This window comes from Colobus angolensis, unplaced genomic scaffold, assembly GCF_000951035.1.
Source record: "Colobus angolensis palliatus isolate OR3802 unplaced genomic scaffold, Cang.pa_1.0 Scaffold9, whole genome shotgun sequence".
In the NCBI taxonomy this organism is placed as follows: domain Eukaryota; kingdom Metazoa; phylum Chordata; class Mammalia; order Primates; family Cercopithecidae; genus Colobus; species Colobus angolensis.
The window spans coordinates 620,838-639,712 of NW_012122931.1; the positions used below are offsets into that span (position 1 = coordinate 620,838).

Consider the following 18,875-nt stretch of genomic DNA (forward strand, 5'->3'; position numbering starts at 1 on the left):
CATTCATCCACCCATCTACCCACCCACTCATCTGTCCACCCATCTGCCCATCCATTCATCCATCTGTTCACCCACCCACCCAGTTATCCACCCATCCATCCATCCATCCACCCATCCATCCATCCACCCACCCATCTGTTTACCCATCTGCCCATCTATCCATCCATCTGTTCACCCACCCATACACTTATCCATCCGTCCACCCACCCACCTACCCACTTATCTATCCATCCACCCACCCACCCATGCATCCTTCCATCCTTCCATTCATTTACCCACCCACCCACTTATCCACCCACACACCCTTATCCATCCATCCGTCCATCCATCCGTCTTTCCACCTACCCACCCACCTGTCCACTCATCTGCTCATCCATCCATCTGTTCACACACCCACCCACTTATCCATCTATGTTGTAGACAAGGAGCACCCACAGAGTGTAAGGCACAAAGATTTGGGCTGCTGGTCCCCAAGGCTCAGGTTCTCTCTCAGACTCCTGCATTTGAGGGTGTTGATCCAGACCCACTGAGAGTAAGGAAGCATATATTTGGGTATCATTTTGTTGAAAGCTCCAGGAGGAGTGGGCCAATTCTGAGCTATTTATTTACAGAGAAGACGTTCTCACCTTTATCTTTCCTTCTAAATGACTTTCGAGCCCTGATCTTCTTTGTAAGGACAACCAGACCCTCCTTTCATGCATTCCCCTTCAGAGTTGCTGCCAGTCGCCTGGCTGAGTGAGTGGCATTTTTCATTTTGCTGCTCAGGGGCCTTGGGGCGGCTCCCACCTCTCTTTCTGCACTCTGCCGGCTCCCAAGAAGAAACTGTCGGTGTCGGGCCCCACAGCCCTGCCATTGCCCAATGCAATGGCTGAGAAGTGCCTTTCCTGCTTGCTTTTGTTTTCCAGCCTCCTCCTGGTGGCAAAACCTGAATGTGAAGCTGTGATTGCACATGTTTTGTAATTATCAGTGCTCGATGGTCGCTTGTCATTCTGAAGGCAAGAACCCCAAGTTTTTCTGACCTTGCTTTCCACGTGAAAAAAGAAAAAAAAAAATGAAGGATAACACAGGCTGAGCTAGAGAAAGTAATTTATAATGATTTGCTTCTGAATATGCAGCAATAGGAACTGTAGATTTCCAAGGCAGATAGGTGAGTTTCCGGGGCAACATATTGAAATGAGTTTGATAATCTTGCCATTTGGTTCCGGGCTGCGTGTGTGTATTTGTTTCCAGATGCATGGTAATGGCTGATAAGGAAGGTCTGCGGCTGGGGCCAGGTCTGTGCAGTTCCTGCTTACTGATTGCTAATGACAGCAGGAGGGTCGGGGCCAGACAGCTCTTCTGATCAGCAGAGCCTCTGAGAGCAGGCTGGGTTGGCGGATAGCTCATCATCACGTGGTCGCCAGCACGGCTCGGGGCTCCAATTTCTTTTTAATTTTTATTTAATTTTTGAGATAGGGTTTCACTGTGTCCCCCAGCCTGGAGTGCAGTGGGATCCTGGCTCACTGCAGCTTCGACCACCTGGGCTTAAGTGATCCTCCCACCTCAGCCTCCCGAATAGCCAGGACCACAGGTGCATGCCACCACGTCAGGTTATTTTTATTTTTTTAGATTTTGTAGAGATGGAGTCTCGTTGTATTGCTCAGGCTGGCCTCAGACTTCTGGCTTCCAGCAATCTTCCTATCTCAGCCTCCCAAAGTGCTGAGACTGCATGTGTGAGCCACTGCACCTGGCCCTAAAGCCTTTTTTGTTGTTGTTGTTTAAGAGATGGAGGCTGGGTGTGGTAGCTTATGCCTGTAATCCCAGCACTTTGGGAGGCTGAGGTGGGTGGATCACCTGAGGTTAGACCAGCCTGGCTGACATGCTGAAACCCCGTCTCTACTAAAAATGCAAGATTAGCCAGGTGTGGCAACACTTGTCTGTAATCCCCAGCTACTCAGGAGGCTAAGGCAGGAGAATTGCTTGAGTCCGGGAGGCAGAGGTTGCAGTGGGCGGAGATGCACTCCAGCCTGGGTGACAAGAATGAAACTCTGTCTCAAAAAAAAAAAAAATAGATGAGAACTCACCGTGTTGCCGAGGCTGGGCTTGAACTCCTCATCTCAAGTGAGGCTGTAGCTGGGATTACAGGCATGAGCCACTGCACCCAGCTCGATTTCCCTTTGTAAGGCACACATGCATCCACCCGGGTGGTTGTTCTGGGTCACCATTGCCTGGCTTGAGTGTCTTGACTGAGGTTTGGCCGGAGGAACCATGTGCTCAGGTTCACATCCCAAGTACCAGGGGAAGCTGTGAGGCTTCAGGGATAGGACGGGCCAGAGCTGCATTCCCAGGGGATGGAGGGACACTTCAGCGGCTATGGGTGTCTTCTAAAGTCATAACAAACATGCGCGCTTCTGGCCCTGAGCCTAGTACTTTGCTCTGTTTTCGTTTCTTCATTCAAGCAAGTGGAGGATGGAGTGCAGCTGTGAGTCCCTCCGTGGGCCTTCCTGATCGGGCACAGTCCCCTTTCCACAAGCTGAGAGCGAGCGAGTCTCTGCTTTGGGCCAGGCTCCGTCTCATTCACCTACAGCCACACGAGTAAACACTATTATCCTCATCTCACAATGAGTCAACCCAGCCTCAGGGAGCCTCAGCACAGTGCCCGGGAAGGGCGAATTTGAACCGAGGGCGGTCTGGGCTCTTCCCTCTTTGCAGAGCATCTCCTGGCCAGAGCCAGAAGACTCATTTCTCTTCCTTCTCCCTGCCGCACCCCACCACCTCACGGGGATGTGGCACCTGCTGTGCTGCGGGCAGGTTGTGCCTCGTGTTGCCGCACAGACCTGTGCCCCGGGCATCTCACTGCAGTCGGGTTGAGTCAGGACCCGACTGTCACTTCAGATCAAGAAGCACGGAGGGCAGCGAGGATGCCCGTGGCCACCTTGGGAAGTTTCCTCAAGACGAAGGGACTTTTAAACGTGGAACAAGACAGTTAACAATTGTATGGAGAAGCCAGTGGCTGCCTCACTCCAAGTCTCCTGGTCTGTCTGTCTGAGGTGCACTTGGGGCCTTGGGTGGGGAACAGCTGGGAGGTCTTCCTGAGACCTCAGATCCCTGTCTGAGCAATTCCTGTAGGCGGTGTGGGAGGAGTGACTCATTTCCATTGGTTTAGGAAATGATGCTGGAGGCTACTCTGAGCCCAGCACTCAGCTGAGTTGGGGCCAGGTGGACCGCCCCACACTGGACCATTTCTCCTGGCAGCTGTCAGCATCCTCGGCTGTCCAGCTAGAGGACTGTGGTTGGGTCGCTGGATGCGACAGAGCCTTGCTTCTGGGAGAAGGTGCATGTGTTTTCCAGCTGCAGGTGGCGAGAGTTGGGTGGGACATCTCGGGTCTAGCACTGCACAGGGCATTGGGGGCACTGATAACCGTTGGCCACTGCTACTCTTGTCTTCACCTGGTGCATTGGGGTCTGTAGGTGGTGGCCAGGAGGGTATGGCTGGCCCTGCCAGAGAGTCGTGGAAAGGGGGATTCCCTCCAGAGGCCCTAAGCAAAACCAGTACTCCTGGAGGCTTGATGAGGGTCAGAGAGGGGCCTGCAGGGTGCCGGGAACTTGTAAACCTTGTCAGAGCACATGGTTCCCTTCCCTAGGGCCCCAGGCGGCCCCACCATGGGGGCCCTCAGTGGCTTCACTGGCTCAAGCACAGGGTGATTGGGTCACTTCTTTGGCTTCCATCTCTCTGAGGCTCCAGAAAGAGAAAGCTAGAGTTGTGCACGCACCGCCTGGCGAGATGGGCTTCCTGGAGGGAGGCCTGATGGGCACTAGGTGTTGAGCATTGATGCTGGCCTTGGCTTGCCCAGCTACAGACCTGCTTTGAGGACCCCATAGTCCCCTGTGTGGGTGGACGCCTGCTCTGACTCTGCAGGGAGTGCTGGGACCACCAGCAGACCCATGGCCTTGTCCTCACTTGACACTCATGGGCAGTGCTGCATCCCCTCTAGGGGTGTGTCCTCCTGCAGGACCCAGCAGCCTTGTGACGAGACCTCTGTTAGGACCATGTTTTATAGTTGAGGAAACAGGCTCAGGGAGGCTGAGAGTCGCCCCAGCTCCGAGGGGGAAGCTGACATTTGAACCTCAACCTGTATGGCCGGGAGTTCCTGCTTCCATGTCACTGCCCCACACTGCCACCCTGTGATGTGTGCTAAACAAACACCACCCCATCACCTATCATCATAATGGCAAAATTGGCAGGCTCCTCTTTTTTTTTGAGACGGAATCTTGCTCTGTTGCCCAGGTTGGAGTGCAGTGGCGCAATCTCGGCCCTCTGGAACCTCCGCCTCCTGGGTTCAAGCCATTCTCCTGCCTCAGCCTCCCAGGTAACTGGGACTAAAGGCGTGTACCACCACGCCTGGCTAATTTTTTTGTAGTTTTGGTAGAGATGGGGTTTCACCAGGCTGGCCAGGCTGGTCTCGAACTCCTAACCTCAAGTGATCCACCCACCTCGGCCTCCCAAAGTGCTGGGATTACAGACGTGAGCCACCACGCCCGACAAGGCTCCTCTTTAAAATCATTGCAGTGTAGTTGCCCCAAACTGACTGACGTTGAGTAGACGTGTCCTCACTCCCACCGATGGGCCCCAGGCTCACGGGGATTTGACGGCTGTTTTGCTTGGAGGTTTTTGTGAGTTCCTGCTCTGTGGAAGGCGTAGGGATTTCTACAAAACACAGTGGTCCAGTGAGCCTGGGCTCCTCTTCTCCCCTCAACACATGGAATCCCTCTTTAAATGAAATAATGCAAACTAAAACGTGATTACTAGGCTTAGAACTAGAAAGGGAAATCCTCAATTGTCAGAAACCAAGAGGAATGTCAAAGACAGAAAGAGGAGCCAGGCCAGCTTGGCTCCCCACCCACCCCCTGGGAGGCCTGGAACCAGGCCCACCCTAGGGCCTGGGCCCCAACAGCTGGGGTTGCGTCATGGTGGAGGTGAGGGAGATGGAATGGACGCAGTGCAGAGAGCTGAGCCAGGAAGGCCGAGAGGGCCATGCAGTGGGGGGACCAGAGAGCTGTACTCTGGCACACAGAAGCAGCTGACCATCCCAGGCTGGGCAGGGAAACAGTCTCTGGCAGGATCCATCCTGCATTGGCACCAGGCCCAAGGTGGGGCCTGAAAGCCAGGGGGAAACCAGGAGAGCCTCACAGTTATGCCTCTCAGAGCTTGGGGGCTCCCTCCACCCATTGAAAACAATCCCCATTGAGGATGCACTTACAGCATAGAATGACATATACGTGTGTTTATACACAATACATGTAATCTGTGAATATATGTATGTTTACCAGACTAGCCAGCTGGTGCTGAAAAAGAACAGATCAGCATGGGGGAGGGGACTAGCAGATGCAATTGATGAGAGAGAGTTTCTATTCTCGGAAAAAAGGAACAGAATGCAAAAGAAAAGAAGAGAAAATGATGAGCAAACAAGCAGGACAAAAAGAACAGATGGACTTTGAGAAAAGAACTAAATAGAAATTCTCAAAATGAAAATTGAGGTTGTTGAAATGAAAAACTCAATATGTGTCTTAAGCAGTAGTCTAGGTGGAGCCGAAGGGAGAATTAATGAATCAGAAGATAGAACCAAGGAAGTCACTAAGAATACAGCACAGAAGGATGAAGTTACAGGAGGTGTGAAAAAGAAGTGAGGCAGACGATGCAGAGAGAAGGTGCAGAGGTGCAGTGGAGACTGGGATGAGGTCACGTGTGAATAGCTAGACATCTGGGTTCTTTCCAGAAGGCCATGCAAAATTGGGGATTGTCCAACAGTGAATCCACAGTCTATGTTTCCTTTTTCTTCATGGCCCTGTCTTGGGTTTGACTGTGGATGTTTAAGTTGCAAGTACTGTGAGCACAGCACCTCTGTCCTCGGTTTGGAAACTCGATGCAGTAAAGTAAAGATGCTGAAGTGTTTTTGTGGAAGGAACCGTCAAGTGGAGTTTTCGGTGCCTGGGCTCTGGGATCACTGAGGCTTCCTATCCTCTGCTGAAACTGCAGCATAGAGCTTTGCATTTACGGTCACTGTGATCTAAAGGTTTCTCAGGTGGAGTTGTAGCTGAAGGGCCTACAACGTGAAGACGTTGGAGATAAATCATTCAGCAAAGCCAACTTAGTTCCTACCCTGGAAGAGCTCACAGACCACATCCCCTTCCCTGTGTCCTTCCTGGTCCCTCTGCTTCCCTGTCCAGTGTGGAGGGGCTTCAGGGACCCTGCCTCTGTGAGGCATCCACAAGTGGACAATTGGGACATGCTCCTGGCTTCCCGCAGGCTTTGACCCAGTCTGTGGCGTTACCCATCTGGCCAGTCCCTGGGGGACAGAGGGCCCCACTGGGCTGCATATCCAGCCATGTGGGCCCTGAACTATAAATGCAGATTCCCAGGCCCCAGAGCCTCTGGGGTGGGGGATAGGACCTAGGGTCTGTCCTTTAAAGCGCCATCTTGAAAAGGTTGGACTGTGGCTGTATGGAGGCTGACGGGCTGCCGATGTCTGAGAACCTTGAGGTCAGAACAGGCCATGGTTGGGTGGGGATGGAGCCAGGGCTGCCATCCAGGATCATCTGGACTCAACCACCACAGCCTGTCCTCCGAGCTCTCCAGTCCCCACCTCGTTTCTCAGTGAGTCTCACTGAGCACAGCCGGGTGAGGCCTGGACATTGGTAAATGGTACAGAGGCCTAAAGCTTTGGGAGCTGGTGGTGCAGGTAGACTCCCCAGCAGGCCTGGTGCTTTCGAGTAGGACATCTTTCCCCTTGTCCTTCCTCCCTGTTCCTTGTCCCCAGCACACACACTCCTTTCCTCCTGCTCCGGCGGCTGTCTTCAGGAGAGGGAAGGAAGGAGGAAGGGAAGTGCAGCTGTGTGTCTTCATTCGTTTGTTAACCGGCACTTGGAACAGACGAGGTAATAAAAGTAGGGAAAATGTCATCCTTTGACATTTGCGATATCGGAAGAGTTGGCTGGGGCTGTGGGCTAAGAGGTGTTTGATCATTGCCTGAGAGCCAGGCCCCTGGGGACACCAGCTTTCTGTCCTGAGAGTGGGGCGGGCATAGCCAGAGTTGCCCTGGGGAGCTACTGTGGGGCATCCCTCTTCCTGCAGGGAGGTACTTCTGTTCCCAACCTTTCAGGCCGATGGGTTTCATACGGGGCCGCCTCTGCCCCATCTGACCACATGGCTATCTCACTGGTCCGGTGTCTGCTCCAGCAGCGCCTGCCCTGGGTTTTGGGTCACTGGAGTGTGGTCCCCCATGGTGGGCCCCTGAGCTTCTCCCTGTCCCCAGTGCCAGCCAGGAAGCCTGAAATTCAGGCAGATGGAGGGACAGGGCTCCTCCAGCATAGCTGGTCATGCTGAACCCATGGAAGGAGCTGCCCATCAATGCTGCAGGCCCTCCAGAGCCCTTCATACGCCACTCATGACATGTTCATCCTGGGGCAAAGCGCCCCAAGCTCGGGGCTGAGGCTGCTGTGGTCATAGCAGCTGTAGAAATTGTCCACAGGAGCCACAGATGCGCGGATGCAGGAGACCCATGTTCTGGCCTTGGCTGGCTCACCCACCACGCCTCCTTTCTGTCTCCGGTTCCATCTGTATGACCCGACCTGGGGCCTTTGCGCTGACTCCAGGTTGACAAACATGTTCTTGTGTGTCAGTGCTGACCGAATGCTGGTGCCTCCTTAGACTCCTTGGAGGAGGACTCTGGGCCTACGCCCTGCTCCTTGGAGGAGCTGATTAGCCACGTCTGCTGTGGGAGGTGTGTAGGGGGGGGCTCGGGTGCCCTGTAGTTGCCAAACCCTTTGAGATCTAACATTCTTCCAAATAACTGTAAGGACATACAGCAATATTGCTTTAATTTTTGTTTTCCGTAAATGCTTAGAGCTCTTAAAAGCCAAAAACACTCGCAGAGCCAAGTTCCTGATTATTTGTGAAAGGCCCCTTGTAGCATCAGCATGGGAGTGCGGCTGGGCCGGCTGCATAATCGGCCCATTGAGTGTTGTCTGAGGAAGCACAGAAGAACCCTGTCCTTCCACGACCCCGGCTTCCCTGGCCCCGGCCCCTAACCACGAGCACCTACAGGAAGGCAGCACGCAGCCGCTGGCTCACTGGTCGAACCTGCCGTCTCCATAGTTCATTTTCTTTCCTCTCCCCCTTTTTGAAAATTGCTGCTGGAAGCGGAACAGCCTGAAAGGAAGCCTGGGGGGTACATCCGGCTGGGGGGCTTTGGCCAAGTGACCGAGCCTCGGTTTTCCTGTCTAGCAAATGTGCACCGCAGGATGGCCTCGTGGGGTTCCCTGGTGTGGTGTGCGGCACACACAGCGCCCTCTGAGCTCCGTTCCTGTGACGCCAGCACCCGGTGGAGGGTGTTTATGAATTCAGCACGTGGCCCTCGTGGGCCTTTTCTGCTTGCCCACTGCCAGACACACGTGTACGTACATGCACACACAGCCACGTAACCATTCAGTGCACACACAAACTTGGAGCACACGCAAGCAACATGCACACACGACCACACACGCGAACTTGCGCACACACATGGACTCACACTCGGTGCAGTTTCAACATTGAGGCCGCACCTGCCTCCTCAGGGCCTGAGTCTGGCATGCAGGAGCTCCATTCACCCTGTGAATTGTGACAGCTTCTTGGCCATCTCATGTGTGTGACAACCTGTGCCCCTGGGCCGGCCATCTCCTGTCCTCTGCCCCAGGTTCCCCATATTCATCTGCAGAGCCTCTTGTCCTCTCTCCGGCCTGCTTGCCACCGTCCCTTTGGAGATCTGTGGAGTAGCTGTGTTGGGGCTTTCAATGCCAGGAGACAGGTGGGTCCTGCCTATCCAGAGGAGGCCCACATCAAGGGGCAGGCTGGTTAGGGGCAGCAGAGGGAGGAGGAGCGGCTACTGCTCCTCGCCAAACCTTCCTCTTGACCAATCTGCTGGTCAGGGGAGACAAGGAGAGATCCCGTCATGCCGCTGTGCACCTGGAGCTCTTGTCCTTCTGTGTCCCGAACCCTCCATGGAGCCAGGCATCTGGTTAAATGTCATGCAGGGGAGGGCTTGAAGGGAAGCAAGCAGAACCCTGGGATATTTGCATGTGCGTGGTATCCTGGCTGCTGGGTGACTTTGGGCGGGTTGCTTGACCTCTCTGGGCTCCCATTTCCCCATCTCCGAAACTGTAGCCGTGTTTCTTACCCAGATGTGATGTGCTTAGTTAACAGTTCTCGATGTCCTGCAAAACACTGTCCCCAGTTCTGTGATGCCTTTTCTGGTTTCTTGTGAAATTATAGGAGCGTCTTTTCTTGTCTCTCACAGGTCATCTCCGCGGTGTCGAGGCTCTCGCTGCACAGCATTGCGCAGAACAAAGGAATCAGGTGAGCTCTCCGGAGTGCGCTGCCAAGGCCAGGTCCTTTCATCTCTGTTGACGCTGGCGTGCCTTGTCACAGATACTGGGGTGGGAAGCAGATGCCCTGCCTCTGCCTGTGTCTTTATCACGCATTTGCAGCGTGTTGTCGAGTAACTTGTTGGCGGCTACAGTAAGGGGTGTCGGGGGAGGGAGGCTTCAGCTCACACCGGGGAAATCTTGCAAGCATGTTACTGATAGCTGCAAAATCTCTTTCGATTTAGGTAATAAGATCAGTAAATTAATCCTTTCACAGATCATTGCCTACCTAAATGTACTCTCCACACATCAGAACCAGGGGCTCTGCCGAGAATGAGGTAGCTGGGGTCTGGGTGGACTTGCCTGGCTTAGGGGCTGCAGGTCTCTGTGCAGGGCATCTGGACAAGTCAAGCCAAGGAATTTCTCCACTCTCCGTTTATTCTGCTTGGACTGCAGAGTTCAGCCTCAGAGGGTCCCCTGACCCCTGTGATCTTGCCTCCTGCTTCTGACACTTGGATGGCACTTGGGCATCTGTGAGAGGAGGGAATGGCCCCAGATAAGAACTGGTCACTGTGGATTCTGACCCACAGATTGAGGTCAGGGAGACCAGGTTCCTGACGGGGTGGGGATGTGTGTCTGGGAGACCCTTAGGAGGACAGGGGCCAGCAGAGTGAGAAGGAGAGGCTGGGATGGCAGAGAGAGCCTGGCCTGAGAGCAGAGAGGATGGGGTCACATCTGGGCACAGGTGACATCATGAGGGTGCCCTGATTTTGGGAAGGGGCTTCACCCTGATGTGATCCGTGAGGGATGCCGTGTGTGACTGCAGGCTGGGGGGTCCCAGAACGATGGTGCTGGAGCATTTGGTGGCACAGTTGCCCCTTGGTGGGGGCCATTTGTTCAGGTTCACAGAGACCCTGGGCAGGGCTAAATGTTCCTAAACCCATGGGGACTTCCGATGTTGGATTCTCAGAGGACTCGGAAATTCCTTTGAATTGAGGTTTTTTGAAAATATGAAATATAGGACAGACTCTTAAAATTCCATATTAATCACATACAAAAGAATATTTAGAACACATTTGGGGCATAAAGAATAACAGTCAAAACCCCGGTGCCCAGCACCCTGAGTACTTTCTAGAGAATAACTAACACCTCTGGGGCCCCACCAGTCCCTCCACCAGGTGCGTAGGCTGTTCTCCAACTGGTGCAAAGTCTGTAATAGGCACCGTTTAAAACACGTTAATTTTTTTTAAGTATCACTTCTGGATACAAAGACTATGTGCTGTTTGTTTTGTTTCCAGAAATGATGGTTCCTTCTTCCTTCCACCAGCCCGTGACATACAGTACTGTCAGTGGCGTGGTTGTACTCCCTAGCCTGTTTCTTCTTGTTTTGTTTTGTTTTTTTTTTTAACATATTATTAGGCAGGAAAGAGAGTCAAGCAACAAAAAAATCAGTCATTTTAATTGCTCCTGCACAAAATACTAGACTTTTTATCTCTTCTCCAAATCCATTAGACATTCTCCCAAACTGGAGGCCTGGTGCTGCAGACCCCACATCAGACGAGTGACCTGATTCTGTTCCTGGGAAGGCAGGTGGCCCGGCTTGGCGTTGGCGCGGTCCTGCCACGGGTGCCCACAGCCATATCCCTTCTCCTGCTGCAGACAGTCCGTGGTCACAGTCCTGGGTCACAGCTGTGTCTGCGTCAGGCTCTGGATGTCCCTGCCCTCCTAAGGCTGAGGTGCTCCGTCTGAAGCTCCGAGGGCCTGTTTCCCTTGGGGTTTACAGGTGGCAACGGGAGCCCACTGGTGGCTTCGGGGATGGTGAGGACAGTGGAAAGGGCTGGCCCTGCATCTATCCTGCATGTCTGTCCTGCTGTCTGATGAATGGGGAGGCCCTTTGAGGCCCGGGGTGGGGACCCTCCTTCCCTCCCTCCCTCCGGGCCACTCCCTCCCTTCGCCACCTCTCTGGCCCCTCCACCCAGCCAACCCCAGAGGACGCTGCTGGTGCTTCATGCCGCTCCTCCCAGGACGGGCGGAGCAGTCGGTTGGCCCTGCTTGCTGGCCCTGGCCCTGGGGCTGGCAAATGTAGTGGGAAACCTGCCCTCTTCCCTCTCAGGTCGGGGAACTGCCTAGGCAGCGTGTGGGCACACTGACCCCTTGGACTGGGAACACAGACCCCAGCCCTGAAGGCTGCCGCCTCACGGGAGACCTGAGTGGAGGCATGATGAGCCAGGGCTGCGTGTCGGTGGACCCAGCTCTGAAGCCTGTGTCCTGGTTAGCTGTGGGGCTCGTGCTGGAGATATCTCCCCGAGCCTCCCTTTTTATATCTACAAGATGAGGATCAACACTGAGGGCGTCTCGGATTTATTGAGATGAGACCTGTAAATCCCAGGACGCAGGGCCTGGCCCAGAGAAGGGCTCACTAAATGTTCCCAGTGACAGTAGCAGGGTATGTGTGGGGTCCCCAAGACCATCCCCAGGTTCTCGGATTCACCAGGAGAAGCCATTATGGCTGCGGAGAAAGGTCTAGACTCAAATCAGCAAATGGAAAAGGCCCCGGGGTGGAGCCAGGATACATCGGGCGTGGGTTTGCATTTGTCCCCTCCCCATGGAGCCTTCTGCATAGTGCTTAGTTCTCCCGGCAACGGTGTGTGACAGTAGGCACGTGTGGCAACAGCCACAGAACATTGCCAGCCACGGAAGCCCACCCAAGCCCTGGAGTGGGGGGTCCTCACTGGTGGTCGGTGGGGTTGGGCATGCCTGTGAGACCAACCTTAGTTACTCCATCCTCAGCCCCTCCCAAGGCCACACTGATCCTGCATTGCCCACAGCCCTGCCATAAACCACATCGTGAGTGTACACTGTGTGGCCCAAGGCCTCAGCTGTACAAAGACGCTCTTATCCAGAGGGCTTATCCGGGGGACACTCCAGGACTTAGAGGTTAGAGGTCATCTCCTAGGAGCTGGGCAAGAGCCAGTCTTTTCTTTGGCATGTGGAGGGGTTGAGCACCCCACGTCTGCTGAGTTACCCCTTTCTGCACACAGGACAGGCAGATGTGAAAGACGAAGGGAGGTGTTTGCAGGCCAAAGGAAAGGGCCTCCTGAGTGCAGAGCGAGGCTTCACAGGAAGACCTCTGCAGGCCCTTCTCCCCGGGGCCTGACTTTCCTGCCCTTCTCCTCCACCCTCCCTCCTCTGAGCCCCACTCTGGGACTTTTCCTGGGTCCTTTCCCTCTGCAGCCCTTGGGGTTGAGTGCAGACCTCCACTGGTTCACACGCTCACCCGAGAGTTCGGGAGACAGGTGACAGGCAACCCTCCTAGGCAGCCCTACTTGGTGGCTGAGTCTGAGCAATGTCCCACCTTGCTCTGGATGGGCTGAGATTTCCGTGGGGAATTGAACCTTCTGGGGTCAGCCACCAGCACTTCACAAGACACTAAGTGTTTCGTTTCGAGCGTTTTGTAGTGTTAGTGATTAGCAAAAGGTTCTAGTTTAGCACAACCCCTTCCTTCTTGAAAACCCGCAAACCAAGCCCACAGCCCTGAAGAATCTCTCCCTCGTTTCATGGCTGGATAGGAGCCCAACGTGCTTCTTCAAAAAAATCATTTTCACAACCCTTGCACTTTGCATAATGAGCTGATTTTCCATAAAAGCCCCAATTATACTTCTCAGAGGCTGATGAATTGGAGACTTAATCTAAGAATCCCGCCCTGGTGCCGGCTGGGGGATCAAACGTGTTGGGGAAGGGGGGCGAGGGGGAGGATTGTGGTTGTAGAGTGGGAAAGGGGTTTGTGGAAGGCACCCAGTGAGGCATGTGGGGATGTGGATCTTGCTGTTGCCAGAGCTAACCCTCCAGATTGGGGGTGTCCTAATTTGGGGTCATCACAGCTCTGAACGGCTGGGAGGGAGGAGATGGTGAAGGGTAGGACTTCCTGAGAAGGAAGCCAAAAGGTACCCTCAGCCTGGGAGGTCAGGACCCATGAAGGAAACTTCCATCAGCCAAACAACCTTGGGCAGGGATTCTCTTGGAACCTTTGTCTCTTCTTCTGTAGGCTGGGAGCGTGGCCCTGCCTCGTGTGGCTGCTGTGTGTCTGTGCACCATACAGCACAGCACCTGGTCCTTGGTGAAGGCCCACGGCTGCTAGGTGGATGTCCTAACCCCCAAACCCTGAGAGAGTGACAAGGAAAAGGGTTTTCGCAGATGTAAATACACACAATTTTAAGAGGGAGGCAGGAAGGTCAGAGTCGGAAGAAGGAGATGTGATGGCAGAGGCGGAGTTAGCGTGATGGGGCTGTGGGCCAAGGAATGCAGGCGGCTTCTTCGGAAGCTGGAAAAGGTAAGGGACGCATTCTCCCCGGCGCCTCCTGAAAGGGACCAGACCCTCAATACCTTGATGCCAGCCCCTAGAACCCACTTCAGATTTCTGACCCCCTGAACTCTAAGAGTCTGTGTTGCTTGTAGCTACCAACTCTTCAACTCTCTGGTGACCTGTTAGAGCAGCAGCAAACGCCCCTGGATTGGCTGGGAGGCTGTCTGAAGGCCCAAGTATGTGGTATGTCTGGGCATGTACCAGCATGGGGTCCTGGTCAGGAGCACATACCAGCATGGGGTCCCGGTGGGGGGCACATATCAGCATGGAGTCTGGATGGAGGGACTCAGCCCTGGCTCCTTGCTGGGCTGGGCTCCTGGCTTTGATTGTCTCGTGCTGGCCCAGCCCTGCCACCCTCTCTTCTGCTTCTGACTTTTAAAAATTCAAATACATTCATATCACATAAATGTAACCCTTTTAAAGTATGCAATTCAGTGGCATTTAGTACGTTCACAGTATGGTGCAACCACCGCCTCTATCTGCTTTCAAAACATCTTCACACCCCAGAAAGAAACCCGTTACCGTGAGTAGTCACCACCGTCCCCAGCCTCGGGCAGCCCCCAGCCTGCTTTCTGTCTGCCTGCTCTGGATGTTTTGTGTCCACGGAATCATACCGTGCACGCCTTTCACACGTGGCTTCTCCCACTCCGCATCTTGTTTTCAAGGTTCACTCAGCCGTAGCCGGTCAGTGCGCCATTGCTCTTTATGGCCGTGTCACATTCCATTGTGTGGCCGGGCCATATTTTGCATATCTGTTTATCACGTGATGAACCTTTGGCCTGTTTCCATCTTTTGACTCCTGTGAATAGCATTGCTGTGACGGCTGCAAGGCAGGGGACAGGGGTCAGGCTGAGGTTGGAGTGAGAGAAATGGACGTAAGCTGGAACTTCCTGCTTCAATATGAAGTGAATTCTTAGAATATCAGACATTCAGTATCGAATCTAAGCACAACAAAACCTTAGGAACTGTAAGCGGTGACCTCGCATTTTGTTATGGCTTTGAGGACCCGCCTTTTGGTCTTCCCATGTGCAGGGGGAGCTGGTGGCGAGCTTTATCCCGGAGCACTGAGCAACCAGACCTAAGATGTGGCTCGTGTAGGGAGAGGCCGGGTGCCTTCCCGGGATATAGAGGCAGCTTGCAGAGACGGCCTCTTGCTGAGTTCTTTCCTTTCAGCCTCTGCTCCTGCAGTGGCCGGGAGGGCACTGGAACCCCGTTCCTTGCTGGGTGGCCCAGATAATGAGAAAGTCTATGCAGTGGTGAGGGCTGCATCCTTGACTTCCACTCCCAAACCTGGTTTTGCCTTCCCGAATCACCTACTAGGATACCAAATACCTCTCAAGTGAGACATCTCAGCCAGAGGCTCTGTGAGTGGGCCTTGGCAGACTCTGCAGTTCCTACACCTCCGTGAATGAATGTGCTACCCTCTGTGCACACTGTTATCCGAGGTGAAGGATAAGCACGCCAACGCCTTGTCCTGCCCCGAGAGTCCCGGCCTCTTCTCCCCGGAGTCTTTGCTGTGTTTGAAGACATTGCTGTGGCTCCTGTAGCCTTCTCTCTTGGGCACAGCATCCCCGGCTCTCAACGCTTTCTTCCATCCGAGCTGGTGTCCCTTTTCCCATCTGGTGCTGCCTGCTTAATTCCAGGTAATTGGGCTGAGAGGAGATGGGGACGGGAGGTGGCAGTCATTATATGCTTAGCAGCTCATCCCGCCAGCAAGATGGATTTAATTGTCCCACCTGGTGACATCAAACGTCCTGGCCACCTGTCCTCAGTGGGTCTGCTGTGAGGGGACAGGATGACACGTGAGTCCCTGGGCCGGCCTAATTGGAGAGTCTTTTTTTCTTTTTCTTTCCTTTCATTACAATAATGGATTCAACCTCCTCTGCATAGGGAGTGGGAGGGGAGTAATTGGAAGATATTAAACTCGTTCCTGGAGAGGGGAGGTCAGAAGAGGCCACCTTTGGATTGCTGGGCTTCGATGCTGGGGTCCAGCCCCCTCCAGCCTGCTTCTGGTCACAGCAGCCAGCTCTCTGAAGGGTAGGCTCGAGTCACCAGCTGACTTGCTCCATCAATCTGGCACCTGTTCCACACCCTTGTTGCCCTGGTCAGTAGCACAAGCCAGCGGCAACTCAGTGAAGAATAGCACTGGGCAGGCCCAGCACTCTGGTCTGGCGCGGTCACTGCCTCATTCGCACCACTCTCCTCTGCATTTGTCCAGCCATGGCTGGAGCCTCCAAGTTTAGGCAGAACAAACTGTGTTAGATAGTGCGTGTGTATGGGTGTGTGCATGTGTGTATGTACACATGCATGTGGGGGTGTGTATGCAGGTGCACATGGGTATGTTTGTGCATGTGCAGATGTGTGTGTGTACAGGTGCATGGAGTGTGTGTGTGTGCAGGTGCATGGGGTATGTGTGCAAATGCAGATGTGTTTGTGTGTACAGGTGCATGGAGTGTGTGTGCATATGCAGATGTGTGTGTAAGTGCAGGTGCCTGGGGTATGTGTGCATATGTAGATGTGTGTGTGTACGGGTGCATGGAGTGTGTGTGTGTGCAGGTGTATGGGGTGTGTGTGTGTACATGCAGATGTGTGTGTGTGTACAGGTGCATGGAGTGTGTGTGTGTGTGCATGTGCAGATGGGGGTGTGTGTGTAGGTTCATGGAGTATCTATGTGCAGATGGGTGTATGTGTGTGTGCACGTGTGTGTGTATATATGTTCATGTGCCCACACATATCTCTGCACTGGGAGTTCCTGGCAGGCCTGGATCTTGCTCATTCTGTATCCCAGTATCTCCAGCAGTCGAGTCTGAATGTAGGGATCATGCCAGCGGGAGCAGCAGGCACCCAGAGTGTTTGGGATCCTCCCTGGGGCTTGGTTGCAGGTTCTCAAGGGCTGGTGCTCCTCATGGTGAGGGCGGGTGAAGGGAGGGTGCTCGGCTGTCCTGTCTGGGCAGTGTTGGCACAGGGAGGGAGAGCCCAGGGCACTCAGGCCTGGCTTGGTTTCTTTGGTTTAGGGATGCCAATGCTGATGTGGCGGCCAAGGCTAGTGACAGAGCTGAGTATCGGTGGGCAAGTGCTTTGGTGTAGCAAAGGGGCGTGGCATGTGTGGGTTGGCCATAGTGCAGGGTGATGCAGACTGTGTTCGGCCACTCCCTGCCCCGCTTCAGCCTTTTGGGTGCTTGTCAGTTGGAACCTGCCACACCTGTGGGAGCTGCTGCTGGTGGGTGGTACTCAGAGTGCAGAGAGGGGACAAGCAGGGGGTGATGTCAGCAGAGGCCACTGGGGCAGGGCCTCCCCAGTGCCTGAGGGATTCCCTTTCCATGCACTATACCTGGCCTAGCGTCCAGTTCTGCTGCTCAGCATGGGGGCAGCTCTGCACCAAGCCTTCCACCCTCTCTTGGCCGACGACCCTCTCCCCATGCTTGCTGACTGGAGACCCACACTTGGGAAGGAATGAGTGGCCCTGGGGTAGAGGGAGGCCACATCTGCAGAGGCAGCAAACACTGACCTTTGCTGTACTAAAGCCACAGCCTGGCCCCCTGGCCACCAGAAGTGTGCACCTGGCCCCACACAGAAGGCTTTGAACCCGTTCCCGCTGTCCAGGGTCTGCCGCGGCTTTTACCTGACAGCTGAGTGGCTGGCGGCTGGAATCCAGTCTTGCCACCTACAAGACCTGGGATGTCGTCTGTGAATAGGATGACTATGGCATCTTGGGTGTGGGGTTTTCATAAGGACTGAGTGGGAGAATCGGGTGACTCTCTGGGCCTGGCACATGGGAAGTGCATGGCACACATTGGCCAGTACGACCTGGGGTGAGTCTATGTCCAGCACAGAAATGGCGAGGGAGGCCCAATGGGTCAACGGGGGCTGTGCCCCCACTCTGCACCCCTAACCGAGCGGCAGGGCTGGGGGACGCTGGTGTGTCCTCTCTGCGGTTGCCACCATGAGGATGATGGTGTGAAGGAGACACATTTGTTCAGAAATACAGTAACTGGCTGTTTACTGCATGGCTGGTGTAGATGAGCTCCCTCATGCTGGAGACGGTCAGGAGAAGCAGGGCTGGCAGCCTGGCAGGGGGGCGTGAACAGCCAGCCTGAGCTTCTGCAGTGGGGCAGGGATCTGCCTGTGTCTGTCTTTAAAAGACAAAATGCAGCTGAGTTTCTCTCTTTGCTCAGCTCCAGATCATCACAGCTATTGTCAGATGAACTTGCTGAGCTGCCAGTTTGCCCACTGAGAATACTTCTTCGGCTCATCTAATGGATTTTATTATTACTTCTTTTCTCGTCTCACTCCCTCCTTCCCATCCACCCCCCACTCCCCGCCTTCTGTTCTGCCTTCTTTCCTTCCTTCTTTTTATTCTTCTATCTACCCACTTATCTACCCATCTACCACTCATTCATCATCTATCTGTGTATATATCTACCCATTCTTTCCTGTCCATTCTTTCATCCATCTAGGTACCCTACAACCCATCCACGCACACACCAAGCCACCCATCTTCCAGTCCATTCATCAGCCTGTCCATCTGTCCACACATCCATACATCTACCCACCCATCCATCATTCAAGCACCCTACAACCCATCAAGCCACCCATCCACCCGTCTCTTCTTCAGTTTGTCCATCTGTCCACTCATCAGTCCATCCGTTCACTCATCAGTCCATCCGTTCACTCATTTATCCTTCCTTCCTTCCTTCTTTCCATACATCCTTCCACCACCCATCCATCCATCCATGTACCCATCCATGTATCCATCCATCCATCCATTCATTCGTCCATCCATCCATCCATCCATGCATCCATCCATCCATCCACCCATCCATCCACCCATTGATACATGCATGCATGCATCCATCCATCCATCTGTCCGTCCATTTATTCACCCACCCATTCATCCATCCACCCATACACTCATCCACCTATTCATTCACCCTTCTGTTCATCCATTCATTTATCCATACATGCATCCATCCATCCAGCCATCCATCCATCCATCCATCCATCCATCCATGCATCCATCCATTTATTCACCCACCCATCCATCCATCCATCCACCCATACACTCATCCACCCATTCATTCACCCTTCTGTTCATCCATCCATCCATCCATCCATCCATCCATCCATCCATCCA

General features: G+C 54.0%; 1 protein-coding gene across 1 annotated transcript in view; it reads left to right on the top strand.

Moving 5' to 3' along the window:
* The window catches only part of VAV2 (vav 2 guanine nucleotide exchange factor), a 218,984-nt gene that overhangs the window by 108,142 nt on the left and 91,967 nt on the right, over positions 1–18,875 (top strand). The window contains exon 5 of the mRNA XM_011931421.1: positions 9,312–9,370. Coding sequence (XP_011786811.1) covers positions 9,312–9,370 — 59 coding nt within the window. The remainder of the gene's footprint in view (positions 1–9,311; positions 9,371–18,875) is intronic.